Source organism: Mercurialis annua, linkage group LG8, assembly GCF_937616625.2.
Source record: "Mercurialis annua linkage group LG8, ddMerAnnu1.2, whole genome shotgun sequence".
NCBI classification, from domain to species: domain Eukaryota; kingdom Viridiplantae; phylum Streptophyta; class Magnoliopsida; order Malpighiales; family Euphorbiaceae; genus Mercurialis; species Mercurialis annua.
In genome coordinates, this window is record NC_065577.1 from 35,866,639 (window position 1) to 35,883,946 (window position 17,308).

The 17,308-nt window shown below is 31.8% G+C and overlaps 1 protein-coding gene across 1 annotated transcript; it reads left to right on the forward strand.

Annotated features, from left to right (window-relative positions):
• Nucleotides 1-1,226: 1,226 nt before the first annotated feature.
• On the forward strand, nt 1,227-9,135 carry LOC126660588 (patatin-like protein 6). Its single transcript, XM_050354153.2, has 3 exons — nt 1,227-2,914; nt 5,024-5,338; nt 8,769-9,135. The coding sequence occupies exons 1-2, from the start codon at nt 1,772-1,774 to the stop codon at nt 5,300-5,302; spliced, it is 1,422 nt and encodes a 473-aa protein (XP_050210110.1). The 5' UTR covers nt 1,227-1,771; the 3' UTR covers nt 5,303-5,338; nt 8,769-9,135.
• The last annotated feature ends 8,173 nt before the right edge of the window (nt 9,136-17,308 follow it).

Consider the following 17,308-nt stretch of genomic DNA (forward strand, 5'->3'; position numbering starts at 1 on the left):
ATAGATAGTTCGTATTTGTTCATTACTCGGAATTAGATCTGAATAACTCTTGAGTTGAACAATATTTTTAAAATGAGATGAAGAATTGAATATATTTGTAAAATTACAACATTTAACGTCTCACACACACACACGCACCGCAACATTATTAATCCTCAATATAAATAATGTATATACAGTAATCGAATTTCTCAATTCTGACATAAGGTAATCATTAGATCGAAAAAGTACATTAGATTTAATAGAATTATTTTGTTATACTCAAACTGAACTGATTTTTTACTTTTTATTTCGTTTTGGTATTTGAGAACCCAAAAACCGATCCTTTATGGGTTTTAAAGCCGGTTCGGTAACTGAACCGACCAATTATAATCTTAGTTATAACTATCTGTTGTAGGTTAATAGGCTCCAGTCTGATTGGGATTATAACTTTTATGAAGGTTAAACCTAAACTAAAGAAAAAAATTAAAGGTGGGATAGTAACTAAGTTCTAGCTGGAAAAAAATTAAATCTGCCACTATATATAATATAAAATTAATGTTAAAAAAAAATCACGAACTTTACACGTTTTCTTATTTTAATCACGTAGTTTAAATTTTCTCATTTTCATGCACAAACTACCATTTTTTTCCCAAATTCATGCACGGTGCTGAGGTGGCGCTCATTCATTGGTTAAATGACCTCCATCTCAGCGAATTACACCAATAGAGTCGTGACACCTCAGCACCATGCATGAATTTGAGAAAAAGTGGTAGTTCGTGCATGAAAATGAGAAAATTTAAACTATGTGATTAAAATGAAAAAACGTGTAAAGTAGGTGAATTTTTATAACATTAATTCTATAATATACGAATGAATTAAAAAAACGTTCCCATTACATAAAAAAACAAAGTTTATGATATTTTAAATGAAGAAAAATTTATTTATATTTCATTTCTAAAATTAATTATCTCATAATAGTTCTTAAGCTAATGTAAAAGTGGTCCATAATCTATTTTGTTTTTGAGGTTATCCATAATCTAAAATCACATGAACACCATTTTTATGTAAAAAATCAAAACTGAAATTCAGTCTCGAAAATTTAACGGCTCATCTGATTGGATATATGGTTTTTTAATTTTTCAAAACAAGGCACCTAAGATAAAAAAAACATCAAAATCAAAATACAAAATAAATAAATTAACAAGAGAGAGAGAGAGAAAACAAGAAATTGGAGAGTTGAATAATGAAAATGAGCTGATTGTTGTTTTTAAAATCTTTATTTATAAACAGACATCCTCTGCAATTGCTCTGTTCTTGCCTCCCAATCCCATTCTCCTTCTTCTTTGGCTTCTTTTATTCTTTTTTCCTCTTTGATCATATTAAAGCTCTGCCTATAACATAGATTAAATCACCTGCACCCACTATCTTTGATCTTTTTATGCGTGCTCTGCATAAAGATTACATCCCCGGAAATAATTAAATAAATTTGTCTCCAGGGTTTTTCAAGAATCAGGGTTCTTTTTTTCTTGTTCTTTGTTCTCTTGTTGTTTCAACCAAATTTGGTAAACTAAAACCAAAAAGATTTTCTTGCATCAATGAAGTTTTTTTATGTTTTAGCTTCTTGATATATGATTATGGAAATTTTTCATTTTTTTGCCAAGAAAATCTTTGGTGGGCGTTACTGTCAAGGTTACCAAATTACCATGCAAAGAGAATTTAGTACTACTATTTAGATTCCTGAATTTGCAGCCTATAAACAAAATCCAATTCTTGATTTTTGTCTGAAAACATGGAAATGGAAAGAAACCAATTTTTAGAAATGCAAGAACCGAGCATAGACACGGATAAACTCAGCTACGAAATCTTTTCAATTCTTGAAAGCAAATTTCTCTTCGGCTACGACGATCAAAAGCTCTGGATCCCTAAACAAATCTCTCCGCCGCCAGATAATCAGAAAACCGACAATCTTTTATCTCAATCACCTCTCCCCACCGCCGCGGCGGTGGCAACAAACGCCAACAGTCTGTCAGCAATCAAGAACCAGCGCGGTAAAATCTGCATACTTTCTATAGACAGCGGCGGTATGAAAGGTATTCTGTCAGGAAAAGCTCTGGCTTATCTTGAAGACGCGCTTAAACGAAAATCCGGCAATCCTGACGCTAGAATTGCTGATTATTTCGACGTGGCGGCGGGGACCGGCATCGGCGGGATATTCACGGCCATGCTTTTTGGAACTAAAGATCATAACCGTCCGTTGAAGAAAGCTGATGATACGTGGCGGTTTTTAGCTGATCATGGTAAGAAAATTTACCGTTCTGGAAAAAACAGTGGTTTTAAGCGGTTGTTTAAAGGCGGTTCTGGTTTAACCGCCGCTACCTCCGGTTTAGAAAAGGCTATGAAAGAAACGTTTCAAGTTAAAGATAAGAGTTTAACCTTAAAAGATACGTTAAAACCGGTTTTGATACCGTGTTATGATCTTTCAAGTACGGCGCCGTTTTTATTCTCGAGAGCTGACGCTTTAGAAACGGAGAGTTTTGATTTCCGGTTATGGGAGGTTTGCCGGGCGACATCAGCTGAACCGGGTTTATTCCAACCGGTTCAAATGCGGTCAGTTGATGGTCAAACCAAGTGTTTAGCCGTTGACGGCGGTTTGGCTATGAGTAACCCAACGGCTGCAGCAATAACTCATGTGTTGCATAATAAGCAAGAGTTTCCATTTGTGAGAGGTGTGGAGGATTTGTTAGTGTTATCATTAGGAACCGGTCAGCTTCTCGAGGTTAAGTATGAGTTCGATGAGGTTAAAAATTGGCGGGCTAAACATTGGGCTAGACCGATGGCTCGAATATCGGGTGACGGCTCGGCTGATGCAGTGGACCAGGCTGTAGCAATGGCATTTGGTCAGTGTAAGAGCAGTAACTATGTGAGAGTTCAGGTATGGTGTTATGAGACAACTTGTTTGTATGTTTTTATGCATTTATTTGTGTACAACTTGGGTATGGTTTGTAGTGTGTGAGACAGTTTTAGCCAGCCTGGTATAGAAAGGGTTAAGCCAATTGTGTCTTTTTCATGTGTAGATATATAAATTATGGACAAAAAACCCGAGTCGAATCGAATTTAGGATAGAACTTAGACAGTGAAACGAGCCTTAGTGTCTGTTGTTACTGTTACGAGCTGTTAGATGAAATCCAACCGCTAACAATAGGTCTTCCAATAGCTCCATTTTGAAGTTTTAAATTTTGACCATTTGATCGGCGGAAGTTGAATGCCACTAGCGTATGCTAGTGGCGGATCTATCTTAAGATTAGAATAGGTTTCAGCCTGAGCTGCGACCAAAAAATATTTTAGAGACAGAAGTAGAATTTGTAATAAAATTTAGAGTTAAATGGAGGTTAAGTTGGTACTATAGGTAGATAAAGATGGACAAAGTTAAATTCTTTGTTTCGCCACTGGGTAGGCCAACGACTAAACCAAACGCGGCCTTAAGTCTTACCCATCTTTTTCTTGGTTGCCTAGAATAGGGGACTAAAGAATTGTTAAAAACTGGTCTTACATTTACTAAAAAAACATGTTTTGGTCAAAATGCTAGTTTTAAATGCAATTTAAACCTAAGGTTACTAGAGTGTTTAATGTTTATGTTGAGTTCTTTAATGGAGAGTTAATTGCCAAACTGAAGTTCCTTAATTATATGCCCAAGTTTAAATATAGAGTGTTAGTTCCGGGAGCATTTCCGGATAGAAACGGAACACTAAAATATGAAACTCGAGCTTTTTTTCGTGAAATATAGGACTTTAGCTGTACATTTTGAATATTTAGTGGCAATTAGATAAAAATAAATTCAGAAAATGGTAAGTGAATTATTTCTGTCATCAAAAACTGAATTGTGCAGCCAATTTTAGAGTCTTTATCAAAATAGGAAATGTCCTATTAGAAATTGTCTGTCAACATTAGCTGGATGAATAATTAGAAAAAATTGGTAGCGAAGTGAGGATTGGATTTTGTCAGGATTATAATGATTTATATTCTTATAATTAGTTAGAACTTAGAAGGTAAACATGATTTACCATAATTAGCTTCAATTATAGGTCATCCTTTATTTGCTGTCATATTGCAAAGGACATACCCTTAAATCTTCCCATTCTTGTACTGCCTTTAAGGTAGGGGACCCTAATTCAATTTTCAATTTCTTGTCCTCTAATTTTGACATTTTACTCATAGATTTAGCAATGACCGTATCAGTCCTTTTCTGTGATCAAAATAGTATAATTAGATTTTGTTAGGCATACCATACAGTTAATTTCCAAAACTTGGCTTTTGAATTAAGCATAATTGCAGATTCAGCATTATGAATTCGGACTCGTCGATACATTGTACGGAAATTAGTCTTGTCATACATTTCGACATCTTTTTCATTTGACAGATTTTCTTTTGAAATTCTAAAAGTTTATGTTTTAATCTATTTTTGTAAAAACATTATTTCGTTGTTTTTTTATTGCTATGTTTCCCATTCCAGAATTTTAATTTAGGTGTAACATAGATGTTAATTAAAGGATGGTCTAAATTTGGAATAATTTACACCAACTGTTTTTAAACTTTCGTCTTTCTTCATACACTATTCTAAACTTTAATTCGTACTCCAATTGTCCCTAAACTTTCATTTAATAACTTGGTTGTCCTATTGCTATTCTTAAGCAGTTTTCGGTAATTTCAATGACGTTTCGTGCCAACTGAAATTCTATATGGCACCCAAAATTATCACACAGTAAAAGTTACAATTTTAGCCGTCTGTATAAGACTCTAGTTGGCACGACATGTCATTAGAATTAATGGAAACGGCATAGAGGTAGGGACAATTTTGTTGTTAAATAAATATTTAGGTACTATTAACGTACGATTTAAAATTTAGGAACAGTTTAGGGAGAGACACGAGTAGTTAGGGACCGCTAGTGCAAACTTACCCTCTAAAGGTGGATGGATTAGTTTGTAGAGCATAAAACAAAAAGGGTCATAATGACAATTGATGTATTTTTTGGGGATGTGACAGGCAAATGGGTCCAGTTTAGGGAGGTGTGGAGCAAATGTGGACACAGACTCTGGTCCAAAAAATGTGAAGAAATTGATTGGAATAGCAGAGGAGATGTTGAAGCAGAAAAATGTGGAATCTGTTCTGTTTGGTGGGAAAAGAATTGGGGAAGAAACTAATTTTGAGAAATTAGATTGGTTTGCTGCTGAGCTTGTGCTTGAACATCAGAGGAGGAGCTGCAGAATTGCTCCCACTGTTGCTTTCAAGCAATCAAATCCTGCTAATAATACCACCTTGTGAACATCTATGAATCTACCCCAATCAGAAAAAAGAAGGGTATGTTCTCTTTTTCACCTTTTACTTTTTACTTTTTTAATTATTATTATTACGGTAGAAAATGCGGTCCGGAATTAAAGTGTGTCGGTTCATTTGATTAGTTTGGCTTAATCGATCAAAAGTTTTGGCTAGTTTACGATTAAGAGTTTTAGTTAACCGAATTAATTACTTTTTTTATTAATATTCTTTATATTTTTATCATGTTAACCAAATCTAACTGACTATGTTGGATGGTTAAATTTTAACTAAAATGGTTGAGTTCTTAACCGAAATGACCATTACCTAGAGGTGAGCATTTGGTCGGTTCGGTTGCAACCAAACAGGAATCTCTAACTGACCAAATTGAACTCTGCCAAGCTCAAAATTGAAGCCGACTGAAACTATTTTTTAGCCGAAAGCAAACAATTATAAAACAAATCAAAATTAAACCGAGCTAAAAACTGATTTTTTTTCCAAAATTTTAGTAGACTTAGTTAAAATCGATAAACAACCAAAGAAAAGAAAAAAAAATATCTTGTTATCCGATCAATTCGGTTAATTTATATTTTCAAAATTTAGAACCAAAACCAAACAAAAAACGCTTTTTGAAAACCAAAACCAAATCGACTTTTGATTAAACCAAACCAAACCGACCAAAATTATAGGTTTGGTCAGTAACCTGGATAGACTCAAAGTTTTACTCACCCCTACCCCTAGGTAGCATATTAGTGGATTGTTTATGGAAATTATTAATTAGGGATGCTTTTGTTTATAATGCTCCTTCCATCCCATTCTAATTCAAAAATTTCCAATCGCACATTATTTAAGAAATTCTAATAACTTTATTTTTATGCATCACAGTTTTTTAAAAATATGTTTTCTAAATGCATCAATTGAAGAGTGTAAAAAAAAAATAGTGTGAAAAATATTTTATAAATAGAAATTATCAATTAAAATGGACGCCTAAAATAAAAAAATATATTCAATTAGAATGGGACGAATGGAGTATAAAAATATACTAGCTAAAAAGAAAAAGAAAGTGATTGATGGGGGTTGTTTCAGTATATGAAAAAGCTAGAATATTTATGAATTTTCATTTGTTTTCCAACATAATTTATATGAAGAGGAATAAGGACCAATTAGATGATTACTTTTTCTTTTTTCCAAGGAAGATATGTCTCATGCCATATTGTTCTTTAAAGCTCATCGCATTGCATACTAACTTTTTTATTTTTTATTTTCTCTTTGTAATTTACAAATCATTATATATTGTAGTGGGCATAAACTATTAGGTCACGTAAGAATAGGGAAAATTAATAAAATTTGTCATTTTCTGTCTTTGATTCATAAGGACCCCTACAACAACCGGTTGTTATTTCTGTTGTTCTTCTTCTTATTTAGGGCAGAAAAAAAGTCTAAGGAGATAATGACAAAAAATCTATAAAATTAGGGATATGTAGGGAAGATTGACCCTATTATTGTCTCTCTACCGACAGATTCTTGCAACATTTTTATGGACATTTTGGTCACTTTTTTGTAGCTAAAACTCAAAAACCTTGTCCATTTTAGTCCTTTTTGGTCATTCTATTGTGGAAATGTGAAATCAAATCATTTGATGAGAGGTCTCCTAAAAGCATATCCGTAGTACCTAAAAATGACTTGTATTGTCACTTTATTTGCCTCTTTGGAGTCTATTCTAAATTTAAAACTATTATAATTGAGTGACATTTTATTTACTTTTAATGTCCCTCATTAGAATCTAATAGAGATCATACTATCGGAGTAAAATAGAAACTTAATTTTTGCATATCCTCGATGTTAGGAAATGAGAAGTTAGTAAAGTAGTTATAAATTTTTCTAATTTTAGGTTAAGGGTCAATTTGGTCCCTTAATTTTTAATTTGGGTTAAATAATATACACTCTGCCATTTTGATTAACTAAAGACAGTCAAAATAAGATCGAACCTTGTAGGTCCCTGAAATTATGCATATTGTATAATTTGTTTTAGTTAACCTAAAAATCGAGATATTATCCTCAATTGACCAAAATGGCTGAAAATGAGTTATTTGACTCTGAGTCACAAGTTCACTAAGTGGATTGATCCTTTATTTAATTAAATATAGATCCAGTTCATATAATCTATTTTACATTTTGAACCTTAGATGAAAGGTATTTATGTAATTATTGTATACGGCCACAAGCAAAAATAATCACTTTTCTCACAATTTATAAAGTTTTCGAGTTTGAATTTTAACACGATAAAGAGGTCTTCTTATTTATGATAAATTTTTAAAAATTATTATTTTTTTGTAATAAAAGTAAGAAAATGTTTTTTTTATTATTGTTCACGACCTCTCTAAACTCAAACCTATAGAAAAAAAAATATTGTCTGCACAATTATTGTCACAACAACTTTAGCCCTTTGTCCATTTTCTTGTCTATTCAGAGAAAAAGAAATGTTTTGAGTCTCTCTCATTATTCTTGATGTTCCCATTCACAAATTTAAAATATATTGATTGTCTTGGTAAAAGAATAGGTTAATTTAGTATAAGTAGCATGTGTCTATCAATGTAGTGGTACTCTACTTTTTGAGCATTACACTATTTTTGAGTCAATTAAAAAAAAATTGTCCTTCAATTAAAATTATATTAGGTACTAGCAACAAGCAATAGTTACACTTTAGACTTAGGTCAAAATAATGGTAGAGAGATAAATGTAACTTGACCTTATGAGAGGTTGAGGAAGGACCCTTTGCATTAAAATTTGATTTGATTGTGAGTGATCTTATAAAAAGCACTAAAATAGGAGTGTGTTTAGGGGAGAGCTAAATTTTGAGCCGACCAAGTTAACCAACCGAAATTTGAAAAAAGAAAATCAGTTTTTGGTTTTGAATTTCATTATGGTCGGTTCGGTTTCAGTTAAAGATTACTTTCGGTTTTGAGCTTGTGGAGTTTGGTTTGGTTGGTTTGGGAGATTTTGGTTTCGTTTTAACCGAACCGACTGAATGCTCACCTCTATAGTGTTTACTTTAAAGTTGGAAATAAAAATAAGAATGAATGACAAAAATCATTAAATTTTTATATTGTTCAATTGAGTATAAAATAAGAATGAAAATATGAGAATAAACTGAAGTTGATTCACTTAGATAAAAATGATTCCAATTGATAAAAAAATTATACTCAACGGTTGACACCCTAGGCAAATCAAATTCAATTTAGTGGATTTGAGTATTATTAAAATATTTTAAAAAGTAAATTATAATTGATAAAATTTAAAAGTTCGGTTAGAATTGATAAAAGCGTCAAACGCGTTTGGATTTTTGTGTGGTCATTATGTCTTTCTATTTAACCTTATGCACATTTCTGATACTTATTAATAGTAATTGTATAGTGCTCATTTTAAATTCTCATTTAAGATTTTGATTCTAATCAAATTTTATATGCAAATGCAGGTACAAATATATTGATGTATAAATATATTTAATTACAAGAAAGTAAAAGAGAATCAAATTACAAATAGCAAGCTTTTACTTATGAAAGTGAAGATTAATAGCAAAAGTTGAAGACAAATGAAGAAAAAAGACAAAGTAAAAGATAAAAGAAAAGGTAGAAGATCTTAGTGGGATACTTTGCCTACCAGACAACAAACATTGTGGTGTCCACTCTATCTTTTTTACAATGCCAATGAAGCAAGAAAGAAGATAGAAGATTTTTGAAAGTCAAAACAAGTATTATGTGTGAATCTTTTATTGTAAATTAAGAATTTTTAGGGTTTTGAAAAGAAACTTGTTTATTATTCTAATTTTTGCTCTTTTTTAATTTGTATCTATTTTTTAATTTTTTTTTGCTTAATGAGTTTGAATTCAAATATATATTTTGAATTTAATAAGCTCAAAGATGGTTTTAATAGGGTCATTTTCATCTAAAATTTAACTTTTTGCATTTGCAGCGATTTAAGTACAACTTTTAAAAGTTGTCAGAAAATTGTCCAATTTTTCATATTTTGGCATTTTCTATCATTAAGATATTTTTTTCACCAAACGATGTCGTCTTAGCTGTTTTTATTGTAGGGGTGTGCACATATCCTGAATACCTTTTAAACCGAACAGAAAATATCCAGGACCGGAAAATAACCATTAACCATAGACTTTCCCTGAGCCAAACCATACCGAAAATTTTATTGGTACGGTTCTGGATTTTAGTTAGATAACCGTACCGAGAACCATAACTGAACCGTATTGAACCGAAGAACCAAAATTATATATATATATATATATATATATATATATATATATATATATATATATATATATATATAAATTATTACTTTGCATAAAAATTGTATAATTTTAAATTATGTCAAATAAAAATTATTAAAAGTTATATAAATTTGTTAAAGATCTAATAATTATTAAAAATATTTTTCAAAATTTAATACAAATACTTTAGTAAAATATTATTCTTTAAAAATAATAAAATAGTATTGTCAATTTCTGAAATTTGGATTTTTTTAAATAAACTTAAAAAATAATAGTTTAATTACGTGTTATTTGATAAAAGCACGGTGAAATAAAATACATATTTACAATAAATATCTATATACTTATATAACTGAGAGGATGAAAAAAGTATTTTCACAAGTTTTCAATTTAGATAAAAACACCTTTATAATTATTGAAAGTTATTACTCATAGACAATTCTCATTAGTTTTATAGGTATTTTTATAAATTTCAAATTTAAATAAAATACTTATTTAGCTTCTAAAAGTAATTATTAACAAGTAATCTATATTAATTTTTAAAACTGAATAAAGTATTTATTTATTAGTTCATATTAGATTTTAGTCATTATTTATAAATAATTATTAATTAGGTTTCATGCAAATACACGGAATTACAACTAGTATTTATATAATTGAAAGAAACAACAGAACTCTCTGATGTGTGGCATGCCACATCAACGCCACGTAGGCGCCACATGAGTAAAATTACATAATTAGACATTATTGAAATGAAATCATGCGTTTCAGAACAAATTGAAAAAAATTGAAAGTTTTAAACTTTTGTGAAATTTTCATAAAAATTTGGCATTTTTTAGCTATTTGGCCATGCATATTTGATTACAGATTTAAGATTGTACCAACATGATCTGTCATATTTTGAGAAAATGAATTTTAATTGGTGATTATTTTTAAGGATTAATTGTAAAAAAATACACAAGGGTGAGTAATTTTAGCGTCTTATATTATATATTTAAATTTATAGTTATATGTATTATCTTTTTAATGTATTATTTAATTTGATTTATATAATTGGTTATTAACAAAATTATGTTGGGTTTGAAATTATTTCAAGTTGGATTGAATATAACTTATCATGTTCAATCAATCTACACCCTTTCATACAAAATGAATGGTGTATGTAGATGAACGAAATCTAAATTAAGTTAAAATAATTTACACCTTCATTTTATAATGAAAAATGTAGATTAATTGAATATAGTAGGTCATATGTTCATTCAACTTATAAGGATCGTAATCCAGTATGCTCACATATCACGTCAAAAATATTGAGTCATATGTCGTGCAAGCGCTTATGTGATATGATTTAACATTTTCGGCATGCCATGTCATTATAATTTGGTCGGCAATCAATCATATGTATTGAATTAAAAAATATGATTAAAATGTTAAAACGGATAAATATTGTGTATTTTTTTATAACTGATAGAAATAGAATTCCAGCATAAGTGTACTTGAAACCGAATCGTACTGATATACCCTTCTGGGAGAATCCTAAGACTCTCCCAAAGGCGACAACCTAATGATATCGACACTCGGGTCGGCAAGATTCGCCGAGTTTAAAGATTAAAGAGATTCGCCCGAATCTTTAGAAAAACCGACTCCTAGAGGACTTGGTCAACAGACAATCTACGCCAAAGCGCCTCACCAAAGAACTATTTATACGAGAAGAATAATATCTAGAAAATCGAATATACGAGATCACTTTCCTATTCGAAAACAAACTCTTATCTAGGAAGATAAACTTATTCTGAAAAATATTTCTGAATAAGACTTCCTTTGAATAAGGAATCAATTTCCTATTCAAATATAAAATTACTAAGTAGGAATCATTTTCGTATTTAGAGTCAACGAGATATTTTCTCAACTACTGTATAGAGAGTTTAAGACATGTTTAAAAAACAATCACATTTAATACGTGAAAACGTTGCCCAAAGCCTAAACTCCATAATAACGTTAACTAACCATGTTTATAATCACCAGTGTCACATAATATATGTTATCGAGATGGCACAACATACATTTAGGTGAAACATAGTGAAAATCAGAAAATAAAACACATTAATCTAGTCGGTCCATATTTTATTGAATAATTAAGAACATAAAAATGCACGATCTAAAACATTATTATTAATTCTCATATCTCTATCAATTGTTTAGCAGAAAATTATAGTATGGAATTAGTTTTAGCTAATTAATCAAGAAGGACCCTTTGCTTCAATAATTAACTTTTGCTAGAAGTCCTTTTTCTGGTGCAAAGTCCTAATTGAAGTCTATAAAATACACAAGATATGTTCCTTTTTGCCATCTTTTCATTAGGGCCACTATATTATTTAATTTAATGTGTATTAATAACAAATTCTAGACAAAATATTCATTGTCTTTCATAATTCAATAATATAAATACAAATTAAATTCTTTCCTTATATCTATTTCTATCCCATTAGTGACATGCATGAAAAGCATTATCATTTGTCTTATTAATCTACAATTGAAGATGACCTAACTTAATTTTTATATAATGATGGAATCTACTTTATCTTTTTTATTAGCATTATTGGTGAATGCTTATCTTTTTTATTAGACTTTATTATTAGACTAGTCTATCTACTACATTCACAGATTTCTTAGCTTAATTTTATATGGATTAGGATATATATGTTTCATAGTTTATGCATATAAATCCTAAATGGGGTCCATAATAATAATAATTAGAGTAATATATGATATTATGTACCATTTGTCGGTTCTCCTTGCGTGTAATTTTCTCTTTTCTTTTTCAAATAAGCAACCTATGCCTTTCATGCATTTATACGCATGCATGGTTAAATTATATTTTATATACCTTTCTTTAAAAATCAACTTCTACATAATAAGCTCAAATGTGCTGAATTCACATGAAGAAATTGAGTGATACTAAACATCCTACGTCGTAAATTAGTTGAGAAATTGAAGTATGTGCACATTTGCAAAAATAATAATAATTGGTGTGGGTGGGTTACCCTCTTAGATTAAAAGGTTGGATCTGCTCCTGAGTTAGTCGCCGGTAATCTCTGATTATCTTAACATCTTTAGCTACCTTTTTTTTTTGAAATAAGGATCGATTCACTTCCTCAACTTGACACGACAAATGAATCATTTTCGAAAGAAATGATCAAACCAACCTGCAATTTAACACTTTAACAATAAGACTACTCTAACACGAAAAAAAATGAAATTGTCTAATTACAAATTTTAATTTTAATTAATATTAATTTAACACTAATTATAATTAAAAATTAATTAACTATAATTAACTTAAATTAATTAGAGTTTTAAATAAACCTAATTAAATCAAATTAAATTAAATTTTAATTAATACTACTTATCCTGATTAAATCTAATTATTCTAGTATCAAGAGTCGCCGCCGCCCGCACTCACCTCTAGCAAACACCTGGCTCCTACCCAGCAGCTCCTCCTAATCTAAGGAACGACAGATTTGCTCCTCCTCAAATGAGGAAGAGTCGCTGCTCCTCAGGCGACGAGATCTGCTCCTTCTTGTCGCTTGAGAAGGAGCTGATTTGCTCCTCCTCAAGTGAGGATAAGCTGCTCCGGCAGTGGGTGTGTGGGTACCGGGTGGTTGCCAGAGATGAGTGCCGGTGGGTGAAGAAGAAGAAAAAATTATTTAAATTATTTATTTTAATAATAAATTTAATTTAAGTTGACAAAATAAAATTTGAAAAGATCACTAAGGTTTTATTTAAAAATTGATTTAGTTTTTAAAATTTAAAAATACAAGGATTATAAATGAAAATTAAAAATTATTAAATGTCAATTTGAAAAATAAAATAAAATTAGGGATCATTTTTAATTTTATTACGTTTTAAAATGGAGAGTGTATTTCACTTCAGAGAGTGAAACCGTCTGTTCTCTTAGGTGAAGAAGAAGCTCAGTGGCGGCGAGTTTGCCGCGAGAAGAAGCAATAGCGGAGGAAATTAGACCGGCGGCGAAGAAGATGGCAGAGGAAAGAAGAAAAAGAAAAAAAATTCCTAAACTTTTATTTGAAAATAAAATAATAATTGAATTTTTAAAATTGTAAAGACAATTGAAATTTGAAAATTATCAAAAATCAATTTAACAAATAAATAAATTACTAAGAATTTTTTAAAACTTTTTTTTTATTTTTGTATGGAAAGTAGATTTCACTCGAGAAAGTGAAAATGGGAGAGGACCTTTCTAATACAAAAAACACAAATTGCGGATATATTTGATTTTTTTTTAAATAACTCATTTAATATTTTGTGTCAAGTTTAGGGCTAAATTTGTTCTATGGTCATAGTATATTAGTATTACATATTAGCAACAAGTTGGTTAGAATTAAGGGTCGTCAATTGAAAATGACAATAATTTAATTATAAAATTTTTGTCACTTTGATTTTACTGTTGCGGATATGTTTATCCAAGCAAATATAGTCATGAAAGGTCCAATAAATGATTAACTTAACAAGGAAGAGATAGATATAGACATTTAACGAACTAATTTTAGCTAGTCATGATATCTTTTTTAAGAGGAAATTTCGGATTTTTTTTTCCTTCATTTAATACACTATATTTAATATTTAATTCAAGTGATAAATTGCAATATATATTTAGAACATCGTCTATTCTAGTCCAATTTAGTATTTTTTGTGTTAATCATGTTTAATTTTTAAAATTATTTGAAATTTATTGCTAAGTTAGCCATGCTACGGATGACTTAGCATTTTAATCAAAAATATTGACATATCATTTAAAACAAACCAAACCATCTCACTTTTAATTTAAAATCAATCGATCAAATCAATGAAAAACTTTAAGTGATATGTTGGTGTTAAATTCCATCTTAAAACTAATTGGTATTAAGTGGAGGTGTCTAACCAATATTTAAACACATGTTCATTCACACATAATCAATGTGAGATTCCCACTTCAACGCTCCCCTTCACGCGTGGCGTGTACGGGCCGAGCAAACAATCCCCCCTCACGCATCTCATGTGAGCCGAGTCACATTCAAATTGTGTGAATAGATAAGATTTTAATACTATGTTAGATTTCATCTTAAAACCAATTGGTATGAAATGGATGTGTCCAACCAATATTTAAACATGTGTCCATTCACACACACAACTAATATCGAATTTCCACTTCGACAGTTGGTATATTATGTTAAGATTTATTGAATTGACATAGCTGACATGTGACATCATTTTAAATTACTTTTAAAATGACTATAATTGATATGACATATATGGAATTGGACTAAATAAAATAATAATAAAAGTATTGATAAAATTAATCTCATTCGAAAAGTTTTGGTTTTTTTCATGACACATTTTAATAAAAAAATTTAATAAAAATTTAATAAAATAATATAAAATTATAAATACATTTTTTAGTAAATACATGTAAAAACATATTAATCTGACTTAAACAGAATGATAAATGCGGTTCAAGCAAGAGACTCTGGATTTACTATAACGTATAAAGGCTTATCTTATAACTTGGCTTAGCGGGGAACTTTACGAGCACTTTCCACTCTGATGAATAAGGGAAGGGGCGGAAAAACTTATCCTGTTTACATCCTTCTTTAGGAAATTTTTGAGTTGAGCAGGGAGAGGAATAACCAATCGATGAAGGAACATGAAACCTTTAGAGGTAAAAAAAGCTCCTAACTTTGGTCGAAGAAAAAAAATAGAAAGAGTCGTGCCGTTCAAAGTTGAATTCTTCATATGCATACGCTGGAGAGTAATCAACATCAGAATTGGGAAAGGAAGCAACGCGCAGAAAAAGCTGCTTGGATAAGCTTTTGGAGGAGCCCCGCCTAGAACAGTCATGTGTGACTGGGACTGACTTACTTTATACAGAGAGAGGACAAGCAGCAATTCGACGTGATATACTACGATCACGTACAGAAGCCCTTCGGCTCGGCAATATGGAACCTCTCAACAGCTCAATGGAAGTTGGAGTGGGAGTGGAAGTTGAAGTCCCAAGCATTGTTTATTCCTATTCCGACAAAACTAGCTGCTGACTCAAGCTCGTTCTAATCTTGGACGCAGTACATTGGAATCCATATTGCCGAGCCAAGGGCTTCTGTACGTGATCGTAGTATATCACGTCGCCGCCATCTGTTCCTATTCCGCTTCTATACTAGAAAAGACTGCGGTATAGGTAGAAGAAGCTGGTACGGGAAAACCTTCTGTATAGCTGTCTCTCCAGTCTGATCCAGCTTCAAAAGAAATTTTCTTAAGGAAGTGTTAGCTTGCGTAATGTATCCCTTCGGGCAGGGATAATCATTCCGGTCCTGGGAGAGGCGGCGAACATTCTCAAGAATTAGAAAGGTTTAAATAAGAGTGTTCCTGACGTCGCTAGCTGGCGAAAAACCTAGCGCAATGAAAGATGTCCTCCCCCCCACCCCCAAAAAAAAAAAAACTGTACGTGAAAGTTTCCCTTCATGGATCAAGGATACGCCAGGACAAAGTTGCGGTATGGAAAAAGATTGAAGGAAGCTTAAATCTTCTTTGTGAAATGGAAGAAGAAATGTATTGAAGCAAAATCGGACTTGGCATAGTTGCAGTACGACTTTCCAGGTATATTTAACTAACTGAAGCTTTCAATTCGCTCAGAACTCAGTTGACTGCTTCTATAGATAAGGCGGAGCTATGTTTCGTTTGATTAATTCGTAAACCTTTCCCCGCTTTCGAAGGCTTTTTCCGAATAGAAGGATGTGAAACCGCGCTGAGGGTGATGGAAATGACTCCCCAGGTGGCTACGCTCCTTCTTTAATCAAAGAAAGAGGAATCAATGTCTCGACATAAGCCAAGAGGCAGATCCATAGTTTCGAAGAAGACAGGAAAGGATGAGTTGGCATCGAATGCACTCTTGGAAAGGTCGATCTCAATTGCTTAACACCATGGTTACGTTCAATATTCTGTTCGGACAGCTTTTGGGCAAACAAAAGGCTGGTTAGCTGGCCGAACTTATTAAAACGACCCTCAAGCGGAATGTACGGAGCGAGTCAGTATTTTAGAATTCGACATCAGGAACTATTTTCACACCATCGACCGACATCGACTCGAGGAGGAAATTTCAGTTTTAGTGGAGGCATACAAGTGCATCTAGGTCGAAAGTGGAAGCGGTTGGCAAGGAGTTCTTTATAAAAGAAGCATTTAACGATTCTCACCCTGTCTTCGGTGTCTGCAACTTTGATATCTCATTATTACCGGTAAAACTCAACCTATCCTACTTCTAGGTTAGGCAAGCTTGACTCTTAAGAGATGATTAGTGGGTCAGGTCCAGTGTGTGCTCCCCATTTTCTCACTGAGAAGGCAGGGTAGACTACTTTCACATTAAGCCTAGATCTGTACTCGGCTAACCTTCTTTTCTTCCCTCTTCTTTCTTTCGCGAGTTCCAGCCATTCTCCTTCGATTTGACTAGTCCCGCTATTCCACCACTGAGAGAGCGTTTAAGAGGCAAACTGCTATTGAATCAGCTGCTACTTGTGGTAGTGAGGGCAGAGACTTTGATAATAAGTATTTTGTTAGAATAGCAGTTCCGCTTTCTTTATCTTTATAGAGAATTCCCTTGCGCAATTAATCTGCCGGGGGCTCCTTTAGGTATGCCCTTCCGTTAGGTTGTTCTCTTCTCTGTCTTTTCCCTTCAGGTTATCTTTCAA

Excerpts from the sequence above, each read along its gene's own strand:
- LOC126660588 (XM_050354153.2), top strand. The coding sequence starts at position 1,772 with ATGGAAATGGAAAGAAACCAATTTTTAGAAATGCAAGAACCGAGCATA. Across the intron at positions 2,915-5,023 it reads GTAACTATGTGAGAGTTCAG|GCAAATGGGTCCAGTTTAGG; the intron begins GTATGGTGTTAT and ends GGGATGTGACAG.